Here is a 19,096-nt window from a genome sequence, read left to right as displayed (position 1 = left end):
TTGAAATCACATTCATAAATTCAGAATTATCAAAAGTTGGTTGCCCCAGAAAGCTTTGTATGACTTTACAAATGTCGTAACTGTAAGCACTGAGCACGTCTCTCACATACAGTCTGTACTTAGTTATATGTCTTATTATTGGGAAATTTTCCTCAGGGCAAGGTAATTTCCAAGGGAGAAGTAGTTATACATACCAAAAACTAAACAACTTGAAAAGAAAATTTATTATTCAAAATAAAAGTCTGTGTGGTTAAAGTACAAGGGTAAATGGTGACATTTCAATACAAATATATACAAAAAAGTATTCTGCGAATAAGTTCATAGTGTTTTTGTTTTGCACATTAGTAATTCAGTTGCTATGAGTTTATTTACCAGCCATTATTTTTTCTTTCTTGTTCACTGTTGCTGTTTGAGTTTACATATTGTCAATTTGTCATTTTGAGATAGTGAGTGGAGCTGTACACACTAGAAAATGAAATGCCAAATGGTGAAATCAGAACATTTCCAACATATGCTTCTGTCGAAGATCAGTAAAATGGTAACAGCAAAGGAACCAGAAACATTTGCGCCATGTATGTGGATAATGCCATTGGACAGACCATGGTAAGAAAATAGTTTTCTCATTTTAAGAAGGATCATTGATACATTAGATTGAATACAGTCCAGAGGCAGGTAGTGCTATTTTCATTGATTTCCAGAAGAAGTGTCTAGTAACCACAGTTTAGTCAACTATCAGCTGCTTTTAGTGAATTAGCAGTCTAGTTAAAAGTTAATTAACTCTCTACAGTAAATTTATTTCTTTGGATGGATAGGATGTGTGACTGCTGTGTACAGATGCAGGAGGAGCTGGCCACTGTTCACGAACAGCTGAACATGTTGATGGCCATGGTCAGCCGTCTTCAGGCTGCTGCCTCGGAGTGTAGCGGCAGTGGTGAATCTGGTGCGTCGCATGGTACACCCCAGGTGTTACATGCTGTCCCTGCTGTTGAGACATCTTTGCGGGTACCGGGCGTGGTTGGGCCACCCTCTCCCCAAAGGGGGGTGGCGGGTTCAGCGGCATTCGCAGTGCATGAGGTGGAGGGTCAATGTGGAGGCTGGCCACGTGGCATCGCCCGCTCTGCCTGTCAGTGGACATGTGGCCACTCCTTCAGCAAGATCCGAGCAGGCACATGGGGGGAGGGGTTTATTAGTTATTGGGAGCTCCAACATTAGGCAGGCGATGGAGCCCCTTAGGGAAATAGCGGAGAGATCAGGGAAGAAGGCCAGTGTTCACTCTGTCTGCTTGCCGGGGGATCGCATCCGAGATGTGGAGGAGGCCCTGCCGGCGGTGATAGAGAGCACTGGGTGCACCCGACTGCAAATTGTTGCTCATGTCAGCACCAATAACTCCTGCCGTCTGGGTTCAGAGGTCATCCTCAGGTCATACAGATGGTTGGCAGAGTTGGTGAAGGTGGAAATTCTCACTCACAGGGTGGAATCTGAGCTAACTATTTGTAGTATCATTCCCAGAACCGATTGTGGTCCTCTGGCTTGGAGCCAAGTGGAAGGCTTAAACCTGATTCTGCGGAGATCTGGGGTGCTAATTTCTCGACCTCCGCTATCGGGTGGAGTAATGTAGGGTCCCCCTGAATAGGTCAGGCGTGCACTACATGCAAGAAGTGGCTACAAGGGTAGTGGAGTATGTGTGGAGTGCACATGTGGGTTTTTTAGGTTAGAGAATTCCCTCCCTAGGCCCGACAAGATGCCTCCTGAGATGCGGCAAGGTAGGAGCAGGCAAAATGCAACAGGGAATAACAATATTAATCTGCTAATAGTAAACTACAGGAGCATCAATAGAAAGGTCCCAGAACTGCTCTCATTAATAAATGGTCACAATGCCCACATAGTACTAGGGACAGAAAGTTGGCTGAAACCAGATGTAAACAGTACTGAAATCCTAAACTCAGATTGGAATGTATACTGCAGAGACGGCTGGACAGTGAAGGGAGAGGCATGTTTATAGTGATAAAAAGTGCAATAGTATCGAAGGAAATTGATGGAGATCTGAAATGTGAAATAATTTGGGTGTAGGTCATGGTTAAAGCAGGCTCAGACATGGTAATTGGATGTCTCTATAGGCCCCCTGGTTCAGCAGCTGTTGTGACTGAGCACCTGAAGGATAATTTGGAAAATATTTCGAGTAGATTTCCCCACCATGTTATAGTTCTGGATGGAGATTTTAATTTGGCGGATATGGACTGGGAGACTTAAACATTCGTAATGGGTGGCAGGGACAAAGAATCCAGTGAAAATTTTTTAAGTGCTTTATCTGAAAACTACCTTGAGCAGTTAAACAGAGAACTGACTCGTGGTGATAACATATTAGACTTTCTGGTGACAAACAGACCCGAACTATTTGAAACAATTAACGCAGAACAGGAATCAGCGATCATAAAGTGGTTACTGCATCGATGATTGCGCCGTAAATAGAAATATTAAAAAAGGATTTTTCTGTTTAGCAAAAGTGACAAAAATCAGATTTCAGAGTACCTGATGGCTCAACACAAAAGTTTTATCTCAAGTACAGATAGTGTTGAGGATCAGTGAACAAAGTTCAAAACCATCGTACAATATGTGTTAGATGAGTATGTGCCAAGCAAGATCGTAAGAGCTGGAAAAGAGCCACCGTGGTACAACAACCGAGTTAGAAAACTGCTGCAGAAGCAAAGGGAACTTCACAGCAAACATAAATATAGCCAAAGCCTTGCAGACAAACAAAAATTACGTGAAGCGAAATGTAGTGTGAGGAGGGCTATGCGAGAGGCGTTCAATGAATTCGAAAGTAAAGTTCTATGCACTGACTTAGCAGAAAATCGTAAGAAATTTTGGCCTTATGTCAAAGCAGTAGGTGGATCAAAACAAAATGTCCAGACACTCTGTGACCAAAATGATACTGAAACAGAGGATGACACACTAAAGGCTGAAATACTAAATGTCTTTTCCAAAGCAGTTTCACAGAGGAAGACTGCACTGTAGTTCCTTCTCTAGACTGTCGCACATATGGCAAAATGGTAGATATTGAAATAGACAACAGAGGGATAGAGAAACAATTAAAATCGCTAAAAAGAGGAAAGGCCGTTGGACCTGATGGGATACCAGTTCGATTTTACACAGAGTATGCGAAGGAACTTGCCCCCCTTCTTGCAGCGGTGTACCGTAGGTATCTAGAAGAACGTAGCATTCTAAAGGATTGGAAAAGGGCACAGGTCATCCCTGTTTTCAAGAAGGGACGTCGAACAGATGTGCAGAACTATAGACCTATATCTCTAACGTCGATCAGTTGTAGAATTTTGGAACACGTATTATGTTCAAGTATAATGCCTTTTCTGGTGAGTAGAAATCTACTCTGTAGGAATCAGCATGGGTTTTGAAAAAGACGATCATGTGAAATCCAGCTCGTGCTATTCGTCCATGAGGCTCAGAGGGCCATAGAGACGGGTTCCCAGGTAGATGCCATGTTTCTTGACTTCTGCAAGGGGTTCGATACAGTTCCCCACAGTCGTTTAATGAACAAAGTAAGAGCATATGGACTATCAGACCAACTGTGTGATTGGATTGAAGAGTTCCTAGATAACAGAACGCAGCATGTCATTCTCAATGGAGAGAAGTCTTCCAAAGTAAGAGTGATTTCAGGTGTGTCGCAGGGGAGTGTTGTAGGACCGTTGCTATTCACAATATATATAAATGACCTTGTGGATGACATCGGAAGTTCACTGAGGCTTTTTGTGGATGATGCTGTGGTATGTCAAGAGATTGTAACAATGGAAAATTGTACTGAAATGCAGGAGGATTTGCAGCAAATTTCGCAAGGTGCAAGGAATGGCAACTGAATCTCAATGTAGACAATTGTAATGTGCTGTGAATACATAGAAAGAAAGATCCTTCATCGTTTAGCTACAATATAGCAGGTAAGCAACTGGAAGCAGTTAATTCCATAAATTATCTGGGAGTACGCATTAGGAGTGATTTAAAATGGAATGATCATATAAAGTTGATTGGCGGTAAAGCAGATGCCAGACTGAGATTCATTGGAAGAATCCTAAAGAAATGCGGTCCAAAAACAAAGGAGGTAGGTTACAGTACACTTGTTCGCCCTCTGCTTGAATGTTGCTCACCAGTATGGGATCCATACCAGATAGGGTTGATAGAAGAGATAGAGAAGATCCAACAGAGAGCAGTGCGCTTCATTACAGGATCATTTAGTAATCGCAAAAGTGTTACAGAGATGATAGATAAACTCCAGTGGATGTTTTGTTGAAGTTTCGAGAACATACCTTCACCGAGCAGTATATTGCTTCCTCCTACGTATATCTAGTGAAGAGACCATGAGGATAAAATCAGAGAGATTAGAGCCCACACAGAGGTGAACGATACGAGACTGGAATATATGGGAGAACCAATAGAGGTACTCAAGGTACCCTCCGCCACACACCATCAAGTGGCTTGCGGAGTATGGATGTAGATGTAGATGTAGACTCTGCGCATTCAGGAAGACCTTTAGGGTTTGCTGAAGATCATTTAAATGCATTAATCCTCAATGACCCACATCAGTGTACTCAAGAAGTGGCAAATGTGAATAACTGATCATTCCATCATTGTGCGACACTTGCATGCGGTGGGAAAGTTTCAAAAATCTCCTGTAGAGGTACCACATGCTCTAATCCAAAGTCACAAAAACCAGCATCTGGCCATATGTGCATCTCTGCCTCTTCATCACAATTGGCTCATGAACAACACTGACTATTCCTACCATGTATCATTTCTGTGATGAGAAATGTGTCTTTATGCTAACATAAGGAAAAGAAAGGAAGGGAAAGGTGGAGCCCCAATGAAGCAAGAACTCCCTGTACAAAGACCTGTGCACGTCTACAAAAGATAAAGTGGAACAGCAATGGTGTGGTGTACTATGAATTGCTTCCCCGAGGTGTAACCTTTATTATTAATGTTTATTGTCAACAATTTCAATGTCTTGCAGATATAGTCCAAGAATGACAACCATGAAGACTGCGTGAAGTGATGTTACTCCACTATGATGCCTGCTTGCATTCTGCTAGACTGGCAGCAAATGCTATACAAGAGTTGGGTTGGTAAGTCATTTTGCAGCCATCTTATTCACCCACTCTTGTGCCCTCACCCTTCTTGCTCTCTATCAAACAACCTTCAAGCAATTTCCTTTCCAGATGCAAATGTGCTCCAAACATGATTTGATGTGTTCTTTGCCTCAATACCATATGATTTCTGAAGTTGTGGAAGCAAAAATGTACCCTAGCATTGGCAGATTGTTGTAAATAGTGTAGGAGGATATATTATTGATGACAAGTCTCTGATACAAGCATCTGTTGTGTTTAGTAAACTTATGGAAAAATGCTATGAACTTATACACTGTCCTAATGTTATCACTTGGGATACAACTATTCAATAGATTATCTGTCTACGTAAAACCTACTACTCAAACAAATTTACTTTACAAAAATCATCATACATGAGTTACTGCCTGACCTGCCTTGGCAATCTAGAGATCTGATGACAATTGAATTAGCAAATGTGATTTTTTTTACTTTTTCATTGGAGCCAAGTAAATCCCAATAACAAAAAGAAAGTCAGCTCAGTATGTGGCCTCTAAAGAGATAAGTTAAACGCCTGTGTATCATTCAAATATGGCACTGCATGTTAGCAGCTGCATGTAATGGGATAACATGTGGCCTAGGAGTTATCCTTTTGACATAGGTAATGTACTCATCACCAGACTCCTTTGTAGGAGGGAAAAGTATTTTCCCATCACATTTATAAGAGTCATATCTGATGGAAAAGATCTTGTGGAATCCACAACGTTCAATGCCCTTTGCAGAGAACACACTGGAGCAGTCAACTCTCACCAGTGGTATACCTAGATCCTTCGCCAGTTGCCTGGAACAAAAATAGGTAAACAACAAATAAGCTGCAGGTCACATTTTTACAGAGAGTATGTTTTGTGATCAACATTATAAAAAAAGTCAGTGCCCTCCAAGTGAAATGAGCATTGGGGTAGGATCTGCAGACATCAGTGATCTGTATGTTTGTCTCACAATGGAAATAAATTATTAATATACTACAATTCTGACATATCATGGTTTTAGGAGCAGCAACTACTGTAGCCAATGAATTTCTTTATCCAGCATATAACATTTTAGCTAAAGTATGCAGGCAGACAGCATATTTCTCAATATCTCAGACTGTTAACACTAACTGATGTCTTCAAACTTTAACTTGAATGTTCAACTAAAGTTCTTTAACAACTATTTAACTGATTTACAGCCAATTTTCAGGCAAGTCCATGTGACAATACAATCTTGCTCCAAAATGCTCGGTGAAAAGGGTTAACTTTTGCAAACGCAATGTAAAATTTGTTCACGTGATTCAAGAGGAAACAGAGTTAAGAACATCTAGGAAATCTGCAAAACTAATAGACTGTTAGTGTAAAGAGGTTCAACATACAGACAAACACTCATGCAATGCATATGTCTATGCAGTCTATGCAAGTTGAAATAGCACTGAAATTTGAATTAAACACCTAAAAATATTCACCTCTGAATTCTAGTGATACTTCTTTAAGAAACATATTAAGAGAAATGACCTGAAAATAGAGCTTCTGTGAGAACTGCATTCATCATGATGCAAATTCTTGTTGAAAAGCTTAAGTATTATGTAAAATACAAGGATAATATGCTTTGTTATGACAACATGAGTGCATCATTTGTTTAAAGCAAAGCTGTTATACAGGACAAGGATTTGTGATATGATGAGTGCAGGACGTTGGTGTTCATAGCCACAAGGTTCCTAGTGCTAACAAAGAAAATCTCAACATAACAGGAAGACAAACACAGATTATTTTTTTAGAGGTCATCTAATGTACATGAATTTAAGTGCAGAATAGGCAGCTGTGTGTAGGCATCTCCAAACAATGTCAGGCATTACATAAAGGGTCAAAATATACCACATTTTTACTATATTCACAAAATTACTAAAGCAATTTGCTCTTGTGTTGTTGAGAGAGAGGGGGCTGAACAGCATGAATGCTCATGGATGTGTAAAGTACAAGTAGATATTGCTAGCCACATAGACATTCAATTCCGAACTGATCACAAAGAAAAGCTAAATTCCATTTCAATTGGAAAAAGGAACAAGTACAAGAATTTACCTAACCAAACCATGTCTTTGGATAACAAACATGCCTTATGGGAATGTAGTAGAACACTTGTGTAAAGTGTTGCTTAAGCCAAGAGCATGTAGTGATCTCACCCAATGAATATGAAATGCATGATGAACATAGCAACAAGTTTCTATGTCCAAACAGTGCAAGATTCACCTCAGAGTGCCTTCCAAACAAAATCAGTCTACAAGTCAACTGAAAATCCTGAGCTACACACCTGATTGGCTCACACGAATCAGACTGCCTGGTGCATGCACGATACATCTCACGTGTATCATGCAGAGATGCAAGACGCTCCTAGTGAAGAGTAATACTTCTATATTTGAATGCCTCTTTGGAAAAACAACAGAATGACAAGACACATACTTATGAAATGATTCTATCAAAATAGCAGATGTGTTTAGGTGTTAGACTAATTTAAAAATGAACTACTACTAAATAAATTGAAGACAACTAATATGAAGGAGGTTTATGTGCAGTTTTGATTTTAATTTTGAATGAACCACAACACTGCATAGGCTGTATATGTTACTTTGACAGCAAGATCACAAATTGCCAGTCTACCAATGGCATAATAATAAAGTGTCTATTCCTCAGCATTTACTTCTCAGTCTTTTTGTCTTCCTGGTGTAGAGAACATTTATCAACCTGTCTAAAACTTGTTTTATTTTCACAAGATTTTAGTGCAGTTTTGACAACCATTGGTGTCTCATATTTACCTAGTGTAAGATAATGGGGTGTGTGAGGTTTCCAGGCTAGAAGAGAGCAATAATCATTGATATCACTGTTAGTACTGAGAAACTGTATGAACCTATAAAATTGTCCCATTTATGTGGTTCAACAGACAATGCTCAAACACTCCTGAAGCAGATGCTGCATGTGCCCATAGAATGACAAGACTGTCTTAGCTCAGTTAGTACTATCACTCTTAAGAACGTGTCTGGAACATTTTTAATCAAGATTGAATCCTGTGCACATACTTGTTAATTTCTTACCACAACAGAATATTGTCAGAGAAGAAGCTGAGAAGCACCGTGGTGTAGTGGTTATAATGCTAAACTGTTGCATGGAGGGTCGTGCATTCAAAACTCACCTGTACTGTACAATTTTAATTTCTCTAGTCAGTTTGAGTACATTCCAGAAGTATATGCAAATGTCAAGCATCATTGTACTGGAATGTTCTGTACCTATAATTATGCTGTATGTGGTCTGGCTGGAGGCAGATCACTCTGCGCTCTTGTACACTCCTGGAAATTGAAATAAGAACACCGTGAATTCATTGTCCCAGGAAGGGGAAACTTTATTGACACATTCCTGGGGTCAGATACATCACATGATCACACTGACAGAACCACAGGCACATAGACGCAGGCAACAGAGCATCCACAATGTTGGCACTAGTACAGTGTATATCCACCTTTCGCAGCAATGCAGGCTGCTATTCTCCCATGGAGACGATCGTAGAGATGCTGGATGTAGTCCTGTGGAACGGCTTGCCATGCCATTTCCACCTGGCGCCTCAGTTGGACCAGCGTTCGTACTGGACTTGCAGACCGCGTGAGACGATGCTTCATCCAGTCCCAAACATGCTCAATGGGGGACAGATCCGGAGATCTTGCTGGCCAGGGTAGTTGACTTACACCTTCTAGAGCACGTTGGGTGGCACGGGATACATGCGGACGTGCATTCTCCTGTTGGAACAGCAACTTCCCTTGCCGGTCTAGGAATGGTAGAACGATGGGTTCGATGACGGTTTGGATGTACCGTGCACTATTCAGTGTCCCCTCGACGATCACCAGTGGTGTACGGCCAGTGTAGGAGATCGCTCCCCACACCATGATGCCGGGTGTTGGCCCTGTGTGCCTCGGTCGTATGCAGTCCTGATTGTGGCGCTCACCTGCACGGCGCCAAACACGCATACGACCATCATTGGCACCAAGGCAGAAGCGACTCTCATCGCTGAAGACGACACGTCTCCATTCGTCCCTCCATTCACGCCTGTCGCGACACCACTGGAGGCGGGCTGCACGATGTTGGGGCGTGAGCGGAAGACGGCCTAACGGTGTGCGGAACCGTAGCCCAGCTTCATGGAGACGGTTGCGAATGGTCCTCGCCGATACCCCAGGAGCAACAGTGTCCCTAATTTGCTGGGAAGTGGCGGTGCGGTCCCATACGGCACTGCGCAGGATCCTACGGTCTTGGCGTGCATCCGTGCGTCGCTGCGGTCCGGTCCCAGGTCGACGGGCACGTGCACCTTCCGCCGACCACTGGCGACAACATCGATGTACTGTGGAGACCTCACGCCCCACGTGTTGAGCAATTCAGCGGTACGTCCACCCGGCCTCCCGCATGCCCACTATACACCCTCGCTCAAAGTCCGTCAACTGCACATACGGTTCACGTCCACGCTGTCGCGGCATGCTACCAGTGTTAAAGACTGCGATGGAGCTCCGTATGCCACGGCAAACTGGCTGACACTGAAGGCGGCGGTGCACAAATGCTGCGCAGCTAGCGCCATTCGACGGCCAACACCGCGGTTCCTGGTGTGACCGCTGTGCCGTGCGTGTGATCATTGCTTGTACAGCCCTCTCGCAGTGTCCGGAGCAAGTATGGTGGGTCTGACACACCGGTGTCAATGGGTTCTTTTTTCCATTTCCAGGAGTGTATATGGAAGTGCTGAATAAATCTTCATTATGTGAAATTAATGTTCATCATTCATCTAATTACACTATCTTCTACGTGACAATGTGACACATGATCCTTGGATTAGCCACAAGACAGGGTTTGTGGATCTACTTCGCTCCTTGAGTCACATTACAACAACTTATTCACTCCCTCAAAATATAGTTCTACATTTATTAATTGCCTTCATACTGCTTTATGGGGCAGCTAAACAAAATACTTTAGAAGTGCAATGTCTGTATCATGAATGGCATCAGTAGAGATAATAACTAAGTGCTGTCATGCTTGGGAGTGCATAGTAAGATTTGAGTCAAAGTAGGTCAATGTGGATAATATGGAGTTCTGCAAAAGATCCCATGACCAAAGAGAATAGTGGCTTGTCCTGGGAAGTTTGAGGTCCTTTTGTCTGAGCCAAGTAGAAGGCTTCCAGGAAAGACATCCAAGATTCTGTGGATAACTGTTCTGTGACTTCCTGGATGACTTCGTGGACTTGGCTATGGAGTTGAGAATTGTAGAGTCTGCCTGAATGGGTCAGGGGTGCAGTACATGTCAGAGGCTGCTACCCAGGTAGCTAACTGCATGTGGGGTTGCACACAAGGGTTTTTTTTTTGGTTGGGATTCAGCATCTCTCTAGCCATGCCAAATAATGAGTTTTTGGGATTCAGCATCTCTCTAGCGACGCCAAATAATGAGAGATGTAGGGCACACCAAGTATTAGTGTAAGATTTGGAGACATGATCCCCACAGACGAAAGGACTAAAATTCTGTTACTCAAGTAATGTAGGATTCCTAGAAAAATACCAGAGTTTGAAGTACTACCAAAAAGCAGTAAATCTTACATAATACTAGTTAAAAAAATGATATGTAAAAACTGAAATAAACTGATTGTATAGCGAAAGGATAGGTTAATGGTAAAATAAGATGATATACTAGTTGCAGTAGATAAGAAACTAATACTGGCAAGGTAGAAATTGAAGCCCTATGCAAGATAGTTTAGACAAGACTGTCAAGGATAATTGTAAAACTGTGATTGTATCTTTCTATCAGCCATCAGATCCACCCCCAAAAGTTACTGCAAAATTTAGAGAAACCCTCAGTTTGCTAATTTAATAATCATATTGTGGTTGTTGGAGGAGATTGTTTGGAAGGCAACTCATGATGGAAATATGCTAGACCTAACAGCAACAAACAGACCTAACATCTTTGTGGAAGCTCTTATTCAAACTGGTAGCTTTGACAATAAGGTATCTGTAACAACAATAATTACTACAGGATTAAGAGCGGCTAAAATAAATAAGAAGATTTGTGCATTTAATAAGTTAGACAAAGAAGAAGTCATATCACTTCTCAAGAAAGATCTCAAAACATTTACCTAACATAGTAAAAATGTAGAACTGTGACTTAGATTTAAAAGAATAGCTGAACACGCACTGGATGGCTATTTACCTACTCAACAGTTCATGATGGGAGGGACCCCTCCATGGCATACTGTCTAAACAAATAGTGACTAATGCATAACAGGTGTATAAAGAAGCGTAGGCGTATAAATGGAAAGATGCTGAATGTAACACATTTAGTCGTCATGAGGGAAAAATGTGAAACCTTCATTGACTAACATAACAGAACATTATTGGATAAGCTCTCACAAAACCCAAAGAAATACCACTTATATATAAAGGCTGTTAGTGGTACCAATGTTGCCGTCCAGGCACGCAAGTCATAGGAGCTGAGAAAGAGAGTAGCAAGTGTAATAGCAGAAATACTGAACATCATTTTCAAATGTTCCTTCATTGAAGGAGAGTCTGTTTACTTCTTGCACCACAGAAAAGATGTGATATAGATCATATTGGCAAAACAGCTATATCATTAAAATTAATTCCAGTGATATTCTATAGCAAATTTGTAAACGATTTATATCCTTTTCACCATAATATACTGTAGATCCCTTGAAAAAAATTTGGCCTTAAAAAGTACAGGACCCATCTACCAGAAGGATAACAGAAGTGATCCGTGAAACTACTGTCAAGTCTCCCTGACACCCACATGTTGTGGAACCCAAGAATATGTTCTGTGTCCTAACACAATGCAGTATCTCTAAACAGAATGGTCTCATTCATGTCACTCCATGTCAACCAGCAGGGATTCCAAAAATGTGTCGTGTATAATCCAACTACAATAGTAGTAGTAGTAGTAGTAGTAGTAGTAGACAATGTACACTGTATCGATTTTGTGAAAGAACATAGTAAGGTAAGGGTGTACAGTTTCCTACATAATACAATCGTTCATTGTACCCATTTCAATAGTTTTGGGCAATACAACTTTGATTACTGTAATAATATAAAAGTATGAGAAGGATGATTTACATGAAATACATTACAAGTAAATAATTGATATAACACTTTCGTTTGGGGCCTTTTACATGAAATACATTACAAGTAAATAATTAATTTAACTCTTTTGTTCAGAAAAATTAACATTGAGGCTGTGGCAAGCATTTAATTTATGGTACTATTAACGTATAGCAAATGAATGTAGTTACTTGCTACAAGGTTACTGCAGATATTCATTTACACTATAACAGCAATGGTCATTAAGAATTTAAATATTGCTTCCTTGAATGTAGCTAATGTTTTTATTTCTTTTAGCTGAGTTGGAAGTTTGTTGTACAAAATAGTACCCTGAATGTTGGTTTGTTTTGTGTTAAAGCCTTGTTTACTCTTTTTATGTGGATGTGATTGCACCTTTTTGTATTGTACAAGTTAAGATCTGAGTTGGTTTTGTAATTATCAATGTGCATTTTTATATCAACAACACTTTTTTTTATATAGAGGCATGGTAAGGGTAAAATAATTAGGTGTTTGAAAACTGTTTGGTATGTGTTAGCCTTTTACTGTTTGAAATTATTCTAACAGCTCGTTTTTGTAAGGTGAAGATGGTTTTCATGTTTGCCTTATTATGACCACAGAGGGTTAAGCCATAGTTGATAGCAGAATGGATGTAAGCAAAGTAGAAAGTTCTGCTGCACTCTCTGCTACACACAGTACTAATTATCCATAATGCAAAACAAACAGAACTCAACTTGTTAGTGAGGTAGAGAATGTGGGCTTTCCAGTCTAAATTTTCATCAATTTGGTACACACCTAAGAATTTTGTGGCAGCTACTCTTTCAATTTGTTTATTTTGAATTTTGAGATTCTCATCATGATGAAGACTTTCTTTTCCTGTAATGTATTTAATTAGTTTTTGAAATATTTAAGGTTAGCCTCTTCTGCTCAAACCAGTTTTGTATGTATTCCAAAACCATGGTTGCAGATGTTGGCAATACTCTATGTCTGTTACAACAATATTTGTGTCATCAGTGAACAAAGTTATGTGTGTATCACTGTTTGGGCTCCTGATATCATTAAAAGAAATAAGAGAGGTCCTAGAAAGCTGCCCTGAGGTGCTACGATTGGTACAGTCTGCATGTCCGATTTGTACACAATGCTTTCGTTTTTATTGTTTGCTGAGGTAATTTCTACTCCTTGTTTTCTATTGTGGAGATGTGACTGAAACCATTTCAATGCAACTCCTCATATACCTATAGCTTCTAGTTTGTCTAGCAAGATATCACGATCAACAGTACCAAATGCCTTCGATAAGTGCAAGTTTATTCCTACTGTACTGTTATTTCTGTCAAGTCCTATTACAATGTTTCTGATGAATTGGGTAATTGCTGTTTCTGTACTCATGCCTTTGCGAAAACCATGTTGGTTTACAGACAAGAGATTGAATTTTTCGAGGTAATTTGTAATTATATTTTTCATGACAGTCTCTACTATTTTTGAAAAAACAAGTAACAAAGCTACTGGTCTATAGTTTCCTACTTCATATATACCGGGTGATCAAAAAGTCAGTATAAATTTGAAAACTTAATAAACCATGGAATAATGTAGTTAGAGAGGTAAAAATTGACACACATGCTTAGAATGACATGGGGTTTTATTAGAACCACCCCATATTGCTAGACGCATGAAAGATCACTTGTGTGCATCGTTCAGTGATGATCACGTGCCCAGCCACCAGTTTCATCATGCTTGGCCTCCCAGGTCTCCAGACCTCAGTCCGTGCGATTATTGGCTTTGGGGTTACCTGAAGACGCAAGTGTATCGTGATCGACCGACATATCTAGGGATGCTGAAAGACAACATCCAACGCCAATGCCTCACCATAATTCCGGACATGCTTTACAGTGCTGTTCACAACATTATTCCTCAACTACAGCTATTGTTGAGGAATGATGGTGGACATATTGAGCATTTCCTGTAAAGAACATCATCTTTGCTTTTGTCTTACTTTGTTATACTAATTATTGCTATTCTGATCAGATGAAGCGCCATCTGTCGTACATTTTTTGAACTTTTGTATTTTTTTGGTTCTAATAAAACCTCATGTCATTCCAAGCATGTGTGTCAATTTGTACCTCTCTATCTACATTATTCTGTGATTTATTCAGTTTTCAAATTTATACTGACTTTTTGATCACCCAGTATTACCCTTTTTATACAGTGGTTTTATTTTTGAAATTCTTAATCTCTGTGGGAATGCCCCTTCTGTTAATGATAGGTTTATGATGTGGTGAGTGGTTCTGCTATGACACTATCACATTTAATTATGACTGTACCTGGTACCTCGTCAGTTTCAGAGGACATTTTATTCTTCAGTGTCTTTACTGTCTTAAGAACTTCTAATTCATTTGTGGGACATTTCAATATTGAATTACCACTTTGCTCTCTTTGAACTGTGCTACTACTATTACTAGCAAAATTTTTACTCAGATTGACTGGAGTGTTTATGAAAAAGTCATTTATGTAATTTGCTAGAGTACCATTACTGAGTAACACACCACAATCATCTTTTAATATGTCATCTTGCTTTTTAACACTTTTGTTTTGTTTCCTTTTTTACTATATTCCATATTGCTTTTGACTTGTTTGCTGTCCCTATGATTACTTTGTCGTTGTGCATTGTCTTGGCTGTTGTAATTACTTTCTTAACATATTCTGCAAGTATGGTTGTCTTTTCCCAGTTGATTGAGAAGTTTTATCTTTTGACTGGATACTCTGATAGCAAGTGTTATCCACTGGCTACTGTTTCTTGGCATGACACTAATTGTTGTCAGTTTTTTTGGAAAACACATCTCAAATATGGACATGAAAGTATCATAAAATGCACACGCATCCTAAATACCACAGATCAAAAGAATCATGTATGTGAAGTCTATTTTGATTTGGTCCTACACCAGCTTTCATTATAAAATTGCAATTACACAGGGTATCAAACAACATTTGTGACTAGTTTGTAAAGGGCCAATGTCTGCTTCTGTTTCTGCATCCTTTGGAACATGGCATTCATCTGCCAATAGTGCCACCATCCACAAAAGAGACCACTGTCAACTTGGGACTACATTGCTTCCCCCTAGTACTGGTGGAGGTAAAAATCCTTCCACTGACAGACAGAGAAGATGAGGCACTGTAGACATTCATCCAGTTCCAGTTGTGCAATCAGACATTACATGTCAGTGCCTACGGCTCGCAAAGTATAGTTCCTTCATCACGCTACAGAGCACAGTGCCACCAGTTCCATCCAGTAGATAACCATTACAACCTAACAGTCGCTCTTTATGGAGAACTAGATAAAGTAAAACAAATGTCTGCATCATTACTTTCAGTCATAACGACAATATCAGAGACTGCCAAAGACAAGTCATTTAAACATAACTGTATAAGGTATACAACATCAGGTGTCATGCATCAAACTGTTAATGAAACTTAAGTAAAGTTTCTAACAATTAAATTTCCTAACAAAACTGCTAATACAGGTTATCTGTTATTTCTTATACTGTTAACAAATTTATTTTCTGCTGCCACCCTGCCAAACAAATGTTTAATTGGTAATACTAGTGCGCAAACTGCCATCCATTTTAAATAAATGTAGTATAAACACATGTTATACTGCTGTGGATGTTTGGGCTGAATTGATAATAACATTCAATTACTACATCCCAATTTTGGATAGACTCAGCAATTCACAACCAAAATACTAGATGTAGAAATAATTTCCATATAAACTATGCATCCCAATCTGGGGTTCAGAGACGGGTTTTTGATTATGAATAAAATTGTGTTAATGGTTACTAGCTGACAGCTCACAGGAAACTGAAAATTCATGAATATTCAGACTAAAAGACTGTGTATTTTACTATCCATTCCTGCAGTTTTTCAGAATACTGAATTCTGCGATGTTAATTCTGCACATTTTACTGAAATTACTATTGATTGAGTATGTGAAAGCTTTTAATAAAGTATAAAGAGGAAAGCTAAGGGAGATCATGAGCAAAATAGGTATCCCTCTGCAAATAATAATGACAGCAGAAAGCATACACCAAGTATCAGAAATCACCAATGCAAATATTCGAAAATATAAGACAGGAAAATTTTTGAGTAAGGCAAGGACGTAGTTTATCTGTGATTCTTCTTAATAATCATACTGATGACATTCTCAGATAGTTGGTAAGTAAATTAGGTTTTATACTTTTGCCTTCAAAGAAGGTAATTATTCTGACAGACTCCTTCTGTTGATCAAATTGTGATTGCTGACAGCAAGAACACACTCCAAACAGCTGCTCATATTTTGTCCAGAATAGCTAATTTATATAATCCATTAATGTCCTCAGAGACAGACAGAAATGGACATACAAAAGACAGAAACAAACTATAATAACTAACTTAACAATCTATAGAACCATCAAAACTAAAGTATGAAAGGAAAATCTAATGAAGAGTGTAATGGAACTAGTTAGTGCTTCTATCTCTCTCACATATAGCCCTGAATTATGCTTATTAATAAATAGAGCTAATGAATAAAAATAATACAATATTTATTTCCAAGTTAATTTGAAATTGTAATTATAATTTAAAATTATTGTTATTATTCATAATAGTATGATTTATTTGGAAAAAAAAATTGTGAAAGAAGTATTTAGTTATGAAAGAAACACTTTGGATGTAAAAGATAAAGTACTCTATGATCTCTGAACTGTGACCTCTTTTATCTTTGCAGTTGTTGATTTTTGTGTATTAGTGAGTCACAGAGTAGCAGTACTATTAGCATAGTTACGGTGCAAATAGTTGGAAGATGTCTGTCGACAGAAGCGTTATGAAGTTATTGATGATGACATGTGTTTTATCTGAGATGATTGAGTTTGTGACAAAACATTGAGAGAGTAAAAGCTTATTTTTTTCAAAGAGCAAACACATGTAACTGGTCAGTTTGTAGTGAATATTTATTTATTTATTTAGCATCTGTATTATCACATTCATGATATTGGACTTGTCAAAGTACAGAACACTATAAAATATTACATATTTACATCATGTACAAATTCTTATCATTGGTATCAACACAACTTTATGACAAAAACATTATTCTGCTTAACTATATTATAAAATTACACACATACATACAGATAGAATGAAAGCTAGCGAAACCCCTTGGTTGCTATTAAATACCAATACTTTAGTTCACTAGGCATAGTAACATACAGCACCAAAGCTAGGTGCCTAATTAGATACATAGATGGATGAAAGAAGTTTAGTTTTATTTAGGAATGGTTCATAGTTATGAATTTTTGTTTAGAGAGTTATGAAGCAGACCTATAAATTTGAGCAAAATTCCAGGTATTCATATATATATCGAGTTCAATAACAGCTGCTTTCACGTATTAAACAACCATTTCGGCTAGTTCTAATAACTTTCACTTTATTTCCACTTCCGTTTTCCGCACATCACTGATCATTTTAGCCGCTCCCCACAGGTTTTAACGTCATTATTTCTTCGTCAGACAATTGTTAGCCCCATTTTCGTAATCTTTCACCACAACACCACTCCTTTTAATACGTTTTTTCGAAATTTTCCCGAATTTCTCCGCCCTTTAACGTGTTTTAGCGGCAACACAACCACCTAACCTTTATGCACTTCGCTATCTACCAACCCAAGTTCACCACAGGATCAACTTAACCAACACTTTTTCGCCTTTTTTCATACCAGATCTCCAGTTGCTTTCTAGTTCACCTTTATCTCTCCCCATATATTTCTATCTTTCATTTTCATTTCAACCTCATGTTAAACTTTCCACCTTCTAATACCATGTCACCCTCACAACACCCCCACAACGACCCCATTAAGTTTTATTTACATTCCCTACGCAAACATGCCTTCACCCTAGCCAGATTACGCTCGCATATTTTATTTTCTCAGGCTTGTTTGACATTTGGCATAAACCCCAAAGGCCTCACACTTAAAGTTCCCATCTCTGGCTGCAACCCTTCTTTCCATCAGTCCCTATACCAGTTCCAAACTGAACAATCCATTGCCCTCACCCACCTAATCCTTCACCTACACATCAACTCAGCCAATGAACACACCCGTCAACTCCTATCCTTAATAAAAGTCCTCAATCTTTCCTCTCCCACATCCACACCGGCTATTCAGAGCATCCTCCTACAGGCCAACCGCAAATTAGAACAGCATGCCACCCTTCACCTCAAAAAACTATCCAATCTCCTGGTTTCCCACCTCTGGAAAGGCAACTCACTCACCCTTCACAACCTTTCCAGCAAACCTCAACCACCTCTCATTGGACACAAACCCAGTCTCTCCCATCTACTCAATCTCCCACTTCCAGCTCTACTCCCTCCAAAACCTCGAAATTCCAATCAACACAATCTGGTACCACAACACCCTAATTCAGTAGTTAACCTTTCCTCCAAACCTCTCTCCCAATCCGAAACCTCTGTCCCATCCAAAGGCCTCACCTACAGCCCCACTACCAGATTCAACCAAACTCGTCAAAGATTTACTGTCCTACACTCATACTCTCTGCTGGAAGTATCACTTTGCCACGAAGAAAAATGATCCTAATCCTACCCCTAATGATCCAACTCCCCAAGACACTATCCAAATTGAACCCTGCCTGGAACAGTTCCGTCCTCCGTCACAGCGGGACCCACCTCCTCTTCCTCAAAATCACCCTCTCCAAACCTTCCAGGAATTTCTGACTTCCAGCCTTGCCTCTCAATCCTTCTTAAAAAACCTTAATCCTACTCCCAACATCACCACTGCTGAAGCCCAGGCTATCCGTGATCT

General features: G+C 39.5%; 1 protein-coding gene across 1 annotated transcript in view; it reads right to left on the bottom strand.

Moving 5' to 3' along the window:
• Positions 1-206: 206 nt before the first annotated feature.
• The window catches only part of LOC126106778 (arylalkylamine N-acetyltransferase 1-like), a 61,688-nt gene continuing 42,798 nt past the window's right edge, over positions 207-19,096 (bottom strand). The window contains exon 4 of the mRNA XM_049913156.1: positions 207-5,946. Within this exon, the coding sequence (XP_049769113.1) occupies positions 5,691-5,946 (256 nt within the window). The 3' untranslated portion in view covers positions 207-5,690. The remainder of the gene's footprint in view (positions 5,947-19,096) is intronic.

The sequence above is a fragment of the Schistocerca cancellata genome, chromosome 10, assembly GCF_023864275.1.
Source record: "Schistocerca cancellata isolate TAMUIC-IGC-003103 chromosome 10, iqSchCanc2.1, whole genome shotgun sequence".
NCBI lineage: Eukaryota > Metazoa > Arthropoda > Insecta > Orthoptera > Acrididae > Schistocerca > Schistocerca cancellata.
Note: the sequence above shows the minus strand (reverse complement) of the source record. Positions and strands in the feature narration are given on the sequence as shown.